We start from the raw sequence: 12129 nt of genomic DNA on the forward strand, positions 1-12129 counted from the left end.
ATTCCTAAAGGTGTGATGGGACCTCTTTGCTTATTCTTCTCCTACCCTTCTCCAAATGCAGCAAGCCATCCGCCCCATTCCCATCCCCCCCCCCCCCCCCCCCCCGCAAGCTTCTGGACTTTGCTCCGAGATGGCCTGAGGTTATCAAGACTCCACCCAGCTCTCAGTCCTCTGGCTCTGAGCCCTGGTGACCAAGATGGCCTCATCTGCAGGCCTTCCCGGCGCCTCCCTTATCTCCTTATCTCAGAATCAAGGCCTTCTTACAGCAAGGAAGGGTATGAAGGCTGTTGTACTTGGTTAGACAGGGTCCCTCATGCTCTACCCCCCAAATCAAGCTCACCCAGAACCTCAGAATGTGATCATATTTGGAAATAGGGTCTCTGGGGATCTGATTAATTAAGACAAGGTTATACTCGAGTAGGGTGGGCCCTAAATCCGATGACTGGTGCCCTTATAAAAAGATCATGTGGTGAGACACAGATACCCAGAGGGAAGAAGGTTAGGTGAAGACGGAGGCGGAGGTTGTAGTGATGCAGCCACAAGTCAAGGAACACCAGGGTCAGGCTGGCTGCCACCTAAGGATGCCCTGCAGCACCTCAACTTTGAATTCCAGCCTCCAGAGCTGAGACAATAACTTGCTGTTGTTATAAGTCACCCGGGTGGTAGTCACTCGTGTGGCAGCTCTAGGAGGAAACTGATGCAATCCTCTCTTCCTCCGACTGTATTCGTTCAAACCCTGCCAGTGATACTGTTGAAGGAAGGCCAGCAGGTGGAATCTGTTGAGAACTCTACGAAGCACAGCTCTGTGCTGAAACACATGTGGCCACGAGGAAGGAGTCCGAATCAACTCCACCTCTGTAAAGTGGTCCATTTTATCTGAGACACTTTGAACATGTCAGAAAAAAACAGTCTCCAGACAAGGACATCCTGCTTGGTAGAGTGAAGGGGCTGTGAAAAAGAGGAAGGCCTCGATGAGATGGATTGACACAGTGGCTGCAGCAATTGGCTCAGGCCCAGGAACAATTGTGTGGATGGTGCAGGGCCGGGTGAGGTTCCATTCTGTTGTATTTAGGGTCACTGTGGGTCTGAACCGACTTGATGGCACCTAACAACAACAACAACACTTGATCACATTTGGATGGATTGTTGCAAGCAGCCTCACACTTGTTGGAGACAAAATGCAAAAATAAGCTCACTGCCATCTAGTCCATGCTGACTCATAGTGACCCTAAAGGCCAGGGTAGACTGCCTCTGTGGGTTTCTGAGACTGGAACGCTTTACAGGAGCGGAAAGCCTCGGAACAGTGGGGGGTTTCCAATTGCTGACCTTGCCCTTAACGGCCGAAAGCATAACCACTAAGCGGAATATAAATATATTACAAAGAAAATCAAAGGGAGTGGATGATTTGCCTTGGGGACAATCCAGGCTAGGTGAGTCTCCATTACTGGGTTTCTGTGTCTCTGAGGAGCGTTTCTCTCCAAGATGTAGCCTGTCTGACTCCAAGGGCTGAGGCTCTTCGAAGGCACTTAGTAGACTGCCCTCCGATGAAGGGGGTGGGGGTGGAGCTAGTCCCTCTTCTGCTTAAAGAGTGGCCCACACTGAAAACCTGAGTCCGAAACGTTGCAGCGGCCAAGGCATGGCCCGAAACCCCACTGCTGCCCCGTAGGGCAGAGAAGAACTGCCCACAAAACGTTCCAAGCTTGTGCGGCTTGGTGGAGACAGATCGCTGCCTCTATGTCACCACTAGCCACTGGTGAATTCCAACCCGCGAGCACTCTGGCCACTGCGTCACCGGGGCTCCTTATGACATTCCCAATGCCAAAATACAAAAGCTACTGCCCTAGAGTCAGTACCGATTCAGAGGCACCCTAGAGTAGAACTGCTCCTTTGAGTTTCTGCGGCTCTAATTCTTTATAGGAACAGAAAGCCTCCTCTTTCTCCCATGGAGGGGCTGGAGGGTTTGAACTGCCAACTACGTGGTGAATAGCCTAACACTTAACCAGCTACACCACCAGGGCTCCAGGGGATTCTCAGTTAACACAATCGGTCCAGCTCCTGAAGTTAAGTCTCTAGTTCCGACCATGTTCTCCCAGGGACAGGGCCACACTGCTGCTTCTCCGGCCCTAAGAAGACAGATAACACCAGTTTTTCCAGAAATGGGCAGCTCAGAGGAGAAGGAGGAGCCTTCGCCACCCCAAGGCCCAGTAGGGCTGAAGCCAGAGCCTAGCCCAGGGTGGGAGAGCTAATGGGAAACAGCTTGTTGGAGGGAGGGGGGCAGCGTTCAGGAATGGCTGGGGCCCGGCTGCTGGAGAGGGGGCTGGACAAGCAGGCTGATTGAGACCAGCCGTTGCTCTTTTTTGCTGTCTTGGAGATCTTTGGACTCTGCCCTGGACGGGCTCACGCCCTGTTCCGGCAACCTGGGGCGGTCCGGGGCCCATCTGCCGGCCCTGACTCAGGAGCCTTCAGAAACAAAGGACCTGAGGGGGACACGCCATCCACCAGCTGGACACCTCCTTCCCAGCCATCCCTGCCCATTGCCCCCAAGTCCCTCCATCCACCGGCGCCTGCATCTGGAGACCCCATGGCTCGGACTCGTTGGGGCTGCTGCCCCTATCTTGTCCTCCTCTGCGGTATGTCAGTCCCGGCCTCTCCCTTCCACCCCTGGGAGGGCAGGCCCAGCTGGGGTGCACTCTGGCCTCTCCCCGCAGGAAGGATTAGAATGAGGGCTGGCGTCCAGGTTGTCTCTCTTCCTCATGCCGCCCCTCAGTTTTGAGGATGGGGCACCCCAGGGTCATGTCCTTGGAACCCTGGTGACTTGGAGCAAGACTGGCTTGGTACCTCTGTTTCCCCCCCCCCCCTTCTGATTAGTGCTCTGTTTGTCCTCTTTGGTCACCAGACCCACTAATCCCTGGCCTTAGGGAGACCTCTATTCCCTTGACTCTGCTCACTGCTGGAGTAGTAAATCCCCAGTGCCCATGCACTGGTATCCAGAGGACATGCACTGGTTGTGCCCCACTCGGCTGGGTTCTGCTTCTTATGTTGGTGTCTTGGTGCTACCATTTTCCCAGAGACTCTTTCCTATAGAGATGGCTAATTTGTTTTCTTACATGGGCAGCAGGGATCTCCTCGCTCCCACTGGGTGATGCTACTGAGACTCCAGGCACTGACTGTCCTTCCCTCTGCAGTTCGGGCCCACTGGAAAAGCCAAATTCCATATAGGATCTCCTCATCTCCATGCCCCCATTGCCCTCTGAGGAAATCCTCCTGAAAAGGCAGCGGGTGTGTGGGGAGGTGGAATGGACTATATCAGAGAGCTTAGACTTTGAGATCCGGAAGGGACTTCATCCAGTTCAACACTCTCGCTTAACCCAGTATCTAGCACATAGGCACTTAGAAAATGTTCACTCCACGCACATGGGATGACTCTTCTTGGGCCAGGCACCCTGGTGGTGCAGTGGTTAAGCACTCGCCTGCCTGCTAGTAGAAAGCTCAGTGGTTGGAACTCACCAACCACTCAACAGGAAGAAGGCGTGGCAGTCTTGTTCCACAATGATCGGCAGCCTTGGGAACCCTGTGGAGTGATTCCACCTTGTCCTGGTGAGTCGGAATCAACTCGGTGGCAATGAGGGTGCTTGTTTGGTCCGCTCGGGTCACCGCAAATTTGAGGCAAGACTCCAATTGGGACCTGGATGTCCAAACACTCTTTTGCAGCAGCTTCACCTTCCTGGGACCATCTCCTAGAGTGGGCAGGGGTCGGGGAGTAGAAAAGGTACTCCCTTCTTTTGTGTTCCCGTCTGGGTTCAGTCCCTTTTCAGCCACTGACTCACTGGGGCAGAGCTGACCAAGTTAGCCAAACTAGCTGGGCCTCAGTTTCCCCCTCTATGGAAAGCAAACAATAAGGCCCTCTTTGTGGGGTTGTTGTAAGAGTCAACCGAGACTCTCTGCCGAAACGGCCAAGATCCATGTCTGGTATACAGCTGCCGGCGAGTGGGCCCCCACCTCACAGACCCTAGAACAAAATGCTGCCTCATCCTACCCTGTCCCCCAGATTGGTTAGAGATCTCACCATGGTGAGCCACAGTCTTTTCATTTTCAGTAGTAAATTGCCAGTCCTTTCTTCCTACTCTTAGCAGGTTAGTCTGTCATAGAAACACACGCACAGGTGGTGGGTGTGCCTGAGGCGTATTGGCCAAGCATCAATACCAGGTCACCCACATGGAAGGCCTAAGAAAAGAACAAACGCCTCTTTGCTGTGGAGTCATGCCAACTCTTCACTTGAAATGCTGAGTTCACCTTTCCTCACAAAGCACCCATGTCAGACTGGGCTCACGTGCGTTTTATGCTTCAAATGAACACACTGCAATACGCTGAGACCTGACTTGTAAGAAATGGTACAAGTGGGTCTCTGATTGAAGCAAAGCCAATATATACAAAATGTGATTTATGAAAGGCTAAAACAATGGTGGGGGGTGATGAGTTAGCGAGAGCCTCTAGAGTGTCTCAAAGAAAATTTGATTACCAAAATTTCATTTACACACAATTTTTCCAGTGTAGTAGACCCTGAAAAGACCCAATTAGATTAGAAGAAAATAAAAAAAGGATTTAAAGAGCACTAAAACCCATCCCAAAGTGGCAATCACCAGTGGATGAAGCAGGTTTCTTTGATTGTGACCCAGCGTGCCATCTATTCAGCCTGATTTCCTATGAAATGTGATTATTTTTACCCTCCAGCAGAGTTGGGCCAAGTGGTGATTTGCTTTTCAGAGGACAGAGGACAGGGGTGGATGGGGGGCTGTAGGGGCGGGGGGGGGGGTAGTAGTTGGTCTTCCAGTGATCCCGCTGTTCTCCTTGTTTCTAGCTTGTGCCTGGGGCTACCCAAAGCCAGAAGACCTGGGAAGAGAGGACGTGAGAAACTGTTCTGCTAGCCCTCCGGTGAGGCTCTGGCTCCACCCCAACCAGCCTCCGCCCCATCCCCCATTGCTAACCTCCGACTCTCACTGCTTTTTCTAGAGATTTCTGCCCTGGGGAGAGGGGCCCCTGTTTCAGAATAACACAAATAGCACCCCTCAGGGCTGGAAAACCTTCTCCGGTGTCTTTCTAACATCCTCCCCTTCCTCCCTACCCCCCTTATCCATGCCTGCACCTCCCTCCCACCCATTACCAAGTGGGTTATCCACTTCCTACTGTCCCAGCCTGGCTGAGGGGAGGGAGGAAAGTGGGAAGAGGTGGGGAGGCCCCTGGCTGTCCTTTGCCCGAGGTTATGGCAAGGATGGGACAGAAACAAAAATCCTAGAGAAACCTAGAGCGGGGAGAGGGTAGGGGATCACCGGAGGGTGGATGGAGGGAGACAGAGGAGGACCATAAGAGTCAGGGGGACAGAACACAACAGATTCTTAGCTGGAGACCCAGTGACACCCACAGGGGTTGTTATAAACAAACAGTCTTGGAATTAATTAGTTTCCCAGACTGTAACTCTTTCTGGGAGTAGAAAATCTCCTCTTTCTCCTGCAGAGTCACTAATGGTTTCAAACTGCTGATCTCTAGGTTGGCAGCCCAGTGCATAACCACTACGCCACTAGGGCTCCTTTCCTAACCAGCTGTTAGGAACTATGCAATGCTTTTCAACTCACAGCAGCCTCGGGCCACCTGGGGAGAGCTGGCCCATAGGGTTTTCTTGGCTGTAATATTTTACGGAAGCAGATTACTCATCACTCGGTCTAACAGATCACGAAGCGACTGGGTGGGTCCGATCTGCCCACCTTTAGGTTAGCAGCCAAGCATTTCTCCAACCAGAGGAGGGCGAAAAGATCTTCTGACTGGGGTGGGCCAGGAGGTGTGAGGCAGTGGGCACAAAGCCACCGGACAGAAATGGTGCATCTGTTTGTAAAGTCAACTTTATGGGACAACTGGGATAGGCGGATGGGTGAGCAAACCACACTGCTTACGTTTTTAAAAATAAATGTGTCTGTGTGGAAGCTTTTAAAAGTTGGTGGGGAAAATGGGATTTCAATGGACTTTTTCCATGAACTTTTTGAAGGCCCCTTGTCTACTTGAAAAGGAACCCTGGTGGCGTACTGAGTTACTTGCAGGGCCATTAACCATAAAGTGAGCAGTTTGAAAGCACCAGCCGCTCTGTGGGAGAAAGAGTTACAGTCTCAGCACCTGCCAGGGCCACTTCTGATTGTCCCAGAAGGTCACTATGATGAAGTTGCAATAAATCGATGGCTCCGAGAGTTTAGCAGACTTGAATAGAAAGCAAAACCCAAACCAAACTAACCAAAGTTAAGCCTTTCATTTGAAAGAGATTCCAGCTTGCAGAGAGAAATGTTTGGTTCACAGGGAATCTTTTTGGACAATGTCCCCAACTGCTGTAGGTGAGTGGAAAATGGAAAAGTCCCCAAGGTCGGATTCCTAGATAAGATGAGGTAATCCCCTAACTCAGTGCCATCAGGTGGCCTGCACTGCATAGTGCCCCTCTAGGACAGGGTACAAATGCCCCTGCGAGTTTCCTAAACTAACTAACTGCAGGCGCAGAACAGCCTCCTTTCTCCCTAGGAGCACCTGGTGGTTTTGAACTTGGCAGTAAGCAGCCCAACTCATAATCACTATGCCATAAGCTACGGATAAAGTTTTATACAGATGCACAGTAAAGGATATTTTAACGTGAGCATGTCCCAAATATTGCATGCAACACACAGAAACATTTCTTGTTGCTTAACTGAAGTTCTTATATATTGGGGCATTGTCCGTTTTCAGTCTGCCACCTATACCCCAATGTAGCTAAAGAGAAACCATCCTGGGCCGCCTGACCCAGGGCCAGGGTTCAGGTCCCTGCAGCCCTCACCCAGACTCAGGGCCCATTAATACACAAGGTGCCTTCCCAGTTCTTCAGCACCTCACTGAACCTAGGCATCTTCCCAATCCCACGGTCATTGATTCGGCTTCAGTCTATAGGACAGAGTCAAACTGCTCCCTTGGGTTTCTGAGACGATACATCTGTATGGAAGCAGACAGCATCAACTTTCTGTGCATTCAGCCTACTGTGCCACCAGTAGCAAACGCTCCCTTGCTGCTGTCAAACCAAGTCAGACTCCTCCTCGTGACCTTAGATCTAGGACAGATTAGAACTAACCACTCCCTAGAGTTTCCAAGGCTGTAAATCTGTATGTAAACAGACAGCCTCAATGGCCACATCTTCCTCCCAGGAGTGGCTAGTGGCTTTAAACCAACTGACCTTTGGGCTAACAACCAAGAATTTCAACCACTGTGCCACCAGCACTCCGTCAGGCCAGCCTAACTGCTCACAGCCCACCCGCTGCCTCAGGAGAGGCTGGGGACCCAAGTGTCATTTTTTCTCTAAGCAGCGTGTGTGTGTGTGTGTGTGTGTGTGTGTGTGTGATGGTGTCTTCCTGTCATCTGTTAGTACCTCCCGGTTACAGCAGTCAATACCACCGCGCGCCTCACAGCCCTCCGCCAGCAGATGAAGGCTCACAACCTCACCGCTTACATCGTCCCAGACACGGATGCCCACATGGTGAGGGACAGCTCCTTTCCCCCTAGCCACCAAGTGGAGACTGCCAGGACTCTGAAGATGAAGGCAGAGAAAGCACCGGGCAGACTGGGGTGGGGGGTGGGGGTGGGGGTGGGAGGCGGTACAGAGGGGAGCTCTGACCGGTGGTAGTTTGAGGGAACCCATTGCCAGATCTTCATGACCTCCAGAAAGGAAGTGATAAGCCATCTCTAGATCCACTTCTGTCCACTGCTAGGTGCCAGGCAGGCCTGGAACAGAAGGGCTGGCTATTAGGGCCTCCCCTCCCCCCAGGACATTGAACTGGTCTTCAGGTAATCTGCTTTGATGAGGGCCGCAAGGTTTGGGCATTACTACCTGAGCTTCTAGACTGTATGAGCTTGGGGGTGGAGGTGAAGCACGCGGGGGGAGGCAGACAGGAAACAAGGAGGCCTGAACAAGAACTAGCTTTTCCCAAAGCAGCTTTCCCCCCACCCATACAGCCCACCCTTTCCCACCACCTTCCAGCCCACTCGCCTCACCAGCAATACCAGCCCAGTTAGAAGAGAAGACATTTTCAGGTTGAGTAAGATCGCTTGCATCGCTTCCTACTTTTCTAGGGAAGACTAAGAACCTTGGGTAAAGGTCTGAGCCTCAGTTTCCTCTTCTGCCAAAATGGGGTCTCCAAGGACAACGTAGACAGAAAGCCCCCTGTAAACTCTATGTGCGATGCAGGTGTGGGCTAGACAACTTGGAGGGGAGCCCCCCAAATAAAACCCAGACTCCAAAGGACTAGCTTTCTGTCTCAGAACACAAGACTTTCCAGGACAATCCAGTGTAAAACTGAGTCCACTGCTGGCCTATGAGGCTCTGAGAAAGCCAGGTGGTAAAAGATAGGGGAGATACTAGGAGCACCAGGGAGCTACTGAGGGATTCCTGGAAAAGGTGCCCAGTGTGCTTGGACTTGTAGGCTGGTTGGGTCGGACCAGACAGAAGAATTAGAATGTGCCTGGGAATGTTCCACGTGGGAAGAAACTCCGTGCAATGGGCTAATGATGACGTTGCTGATTTTCTAGAGCGAATACATCGGCAAACATGATGAGAGGCGCGCGTGGATGACAGGCTTTACAGGATCGGCAGGTGACAGCAATTACACCCCCCCCCCCCCAACCAGTGCTTCTGTTGGGAGAACTAGAAACCGGACTCTGACCCGAAAACGCAGTGTCAAGAGGCCCCATCAACTCTCTCTCTCTCTCTCTCTCTCTCTCTCTCTCTCTCTCTCTCTCTCTCTCTCTCTCTCTCTCTCTCTCCCTCTCTCTCTCTGCCTCCCCTCCACTGCCCCTGGAGCACACAAATAGTCCTCACCAGGGCTTAAGGCCTTGCTCTGTCCCAGGACTTCCTGGGCTCTACTTCTGGGACAGTTACTGTTTGCACATCTAGTCTTCATGAGACCACGTTTTACTTGGCTGGTCCTTGTATAAGCACTAGCACCTCACATGGACAAATGAAAACCAAACAGAGGTCACTTTCTGAAGGGGCTGCTCACCCTGATCCTGGGACCTTGAAAGGCATCCCCAATCCCTTTGCTAAGTTTCAAACATTCCTGCCCAGAGCTTCCAGGTACCCTACCTGCCCATCATGGGCCCTTCATCTCTTATCCAACATTGCTAGGGACTTCTCTACTTGTCCTCAACTAAGCCTCTCCGTCACCATGTGTTCACACTTGAGTGTCGTTTTCTCTGAGAGCACCTCCCTGTGGCCTGTGGCACAGGCCTTTGGGACTGCCCAAAGCCAACCCCACTTCTTTTCCTACTAAAATTCCCAACGACCCCTTCCAGAGGCCCTCTGCACACCTATGGATCATAGGTGCCTGATTTAGGGCGCTCTTTGGGCCCACTTTCCCCCAAAGCCCTCTTTCACATCTGCCTTGCTTCCTTCCAGTGGAGGCACACAACTCTTCTCAGAAGTCCCTTGTGTCTCCCTGCCTTCTCTGTTCTGCCCCAGGAACCGCTGTGGTGACCCTAGCAAAGGCGGCTCTCTGGACCGACAGTCGCTACTGGACTCAGGCTGAACGGCAGATGGATTGCAACTGGGAGCTCCATCAGGAAGGTAGACAGCCCACACACATGGGCACCCCGCGCGCTAGCACCTCGAACAGGGGCCAGAAGGTTGAGGTGAGACACGCCTGCCAGACCTCTTGGAAAGCTCCTGAAATATGAGATTATCCCTAAACGTGGAGGTGGAAATCACAGATGGATGAGAGGCTAGAGGGTCTAAGGCAGCCTGGAAGTGGCCTCTGACTTCTTGTCTCTCTCACAGTTGGCACCACCCCCATTGTCACCTGGCTCCTCACGGAGATTTCAACTGGACAGCGTGTGGGCTTTGACCCCTTCCTCTTCTCCATAGGTAGGTTCTGCCCACCCACCTGGGATTTGTCCCTGCCAATGAGGGCCACCCTGGGGAGAAAAGTGACTAAGCAGTGGTGGCCAAGAGAGGCCGTGAGACTGTAAGCATGGAATAGATTTTGCAACAAGAAGGTATTCATGGATTACCTACTTCAAAAGGCATTTATAGCAAGGCATACAATGCTTCAGTCTTGAGTGCAGAGACCCAACCTGGAAGACTCAGAGAAGGACATCCTTGAATTCAAAGCCACTTTGGCACCCTCAACATCTGCCAGCTATGGTCCTTGAATCATACGTTTGCCTTCTTCTGGAAGCCAGAAGAGAAGGCTATAAGGACTTGGGAGAACCTGTAAAGAGAGAAAGATAGTCCTCTAGGGCGACCAGTTCCTTGAGCCCTTCGCTCCCAGCCCCATGGCCAAAATCAGGCCCCCTAAAGTAGAGCCATCCCAAATATGTCCTGAAAGGCTTATTCATACCTGGTTCCATTGCCAGCCTGTCCAATGGCCCAACCTTCACATGGAAAACCTGTTAGGAATCGTTCATCACCAGGCTCGGCCAATTGGCTGTGGACATCAAGGGGTAGCCTCAGAGCGACTAGCTTTGCAAACGGGGGCCGTGGAAGACAGAGGGACCCACCCCAGGCCAGGGCAAGCACTCCAGGAGGGTGAGATTGCTGGGGGCTGCCAGAGCCAGAACAGGAGGCTGAGCAGACAGGGGGAACTTTCCCTGAATCACGTGTCTTCAGGCACTATCAACAGGGTTGAGCAAAAACCACGCCTTCCTGTCTCTGCAGACTCCTGGGAAAGTTATGACCTGGCCCTTCAGAATTCAAACAGACTGTTAGTGTCCATCCCGAACAACCTTGTAGACCTGGTGTGGGGAGCAGAGAGGCCTCCCATTCCCAGCCAGCCGATTTATGCCCTGCAGGAGGCATTCACAGGTAACTCCATTTTCTTTTCCAACTTATACCACGGTTCCTTGCTGTACCTCCTTAGTCTGGAAACTAGTTCATAAGAGAGACCAGAGTTATGATCCTCCAGCCGTCATGGGCCCCAGCCCTGGTAGCATAGTGGGTTACAGGCTGTGCTGCTAATCACAAGGTCAGCAATTTGACTCCACCTGCCTTTTGGACCCATTTTCTTGTTTCGTTTACTTTTATGATTATTTTATCGGGGGCTCTTACAGCTCTTATAACAATCCATACATCAATTGTATCAAGCACATGTGTATATAAGTTGCCATCATCAGTTTTTTAAAGCATTTTATCAGGGGCGCTTACAGCTCTTATCACAATCCATCCATCCCTTGTGTCAAGCACATTTGTACATTTGTTACCGTCATCATTTTCAAAACATTTTCTTTCTACTTGAGCCCTTGATATTGGCTCCTCGTTTTTTTAAAAATCATTTTATTGGAGGCTCATACAACTCTTCTCACAATCCATCCATCCATCCATCCATCCATCCATTGTGTCAAGCACATTTGTCCATTTGTTCATCATTCTCACAACATTTGCTTTCTACCTGAGCCCTTGGTATCAGCTGCTCATTTTTCCTCTCTCCACCAGACTTTCACTCTCATGACCCCTAGATAAATTATAAATTATTATTGTTTTCATATCTTACACCATCAGTGGTCTCCCTTCACCCAAGTTTCTGTTGTTCATCCACCCCCCAGGGGGGTTGTCATATGCCAATCATTGTGATCAGTTCCCCCTATCTCCCTCTTCTCCCCGCACCTTCCCCATACCCTCATGGTATCACTGCTCTCATTATTCTTCTTGAGGGCTTTATTTGTCCTGGATTCTGTGTATTGAGAGTTCTTATCTGTACTAGTGTACATGCTCCGGTCAAGCAGGGTATGTAAGGTAGAACTGGGGTCCTGATAGTTGAAGTGGGGGAGGAAGCATGAAAGAACTAGAGCAGCAGTTCTCAACCTGTGGGTTGCCACCCCTTTGAGGGCCGAATGACCCTTTCACAGGGGTTGCCCAATTCATAGCAGTAGCAAAATTACAGTTATGAAGTAGCAACAAAAATAATTTTATGTTTGTGGGATCACCACAACATGAGGAACTGTATTAAAGGGTTGTGGCATTAGAAAGGTTGAGAATCACTGAACTAGAGGAATGTTGTGTGTTCCATCAGTGCTATTACTGTACTCTGGCTCGTCCCTTCGATTTGACCCTTCTGTGAGGCAATGTCCAATTGTCTAAAGATG

General features: G+C 51.2%; 1 protein-coding gene across 1 annotated transcript in view; it reads left to right on the forward strand.

The window, feature by feature from the left end:
* Positions 1 to 2379: 2379 nt before the first annotated feature.
* The window catches only part of XPNPEP2 (X-prolyl aminopeptidase 2), a 35620-nt gene continuing 25870 nt past the window's right edge, over positions 2380 to 12129 (forward strand). The window contains exons 1-7 of the mRNA XM_075539111.1: positions 2380 to 2630; positions 4859 to 4932; positions 7424 to 7534; positions 8584 to 8647; positions 9512 to 9616; positions 9827 to 9913; positions 10706 to 10852. Coding sequence (XP_075395226.1) covers positions 2582 to 2630; positions 4859 to 4932; positions 7424 to 7534; positions 8584 to 8647; positions 9512 to 9616; positions 9827 to 9913; positions 10706 to 10852 — 637 coding nt within the window. The 5' untranslated portion in view covers positions 2380 to 2581. The remainder of the gene's footprint in view (positions 2631 to 4858; positions 4933 to 7423; positions 7535 to 8583; positions 8648 to 9511; positions 9617 to 9826; positions 9914 to 10705; positions 10853 to 12129) is intronic.

Source organism: Tenrec ecaudatus, chromosome X, assembly GCF_050624435.1.
Source record: "Tenrec ecaudatus isolate mTenEca1 chromosome X, mTenEca1.hap1, whole genome shotgun sequence".
Lineage (NCBI taxonomy): Eukaryota > Metazoa > Chordata > Mammalia > Afrosoricida > Tenrecidae > Tenrec > Tenrec ecaudatus.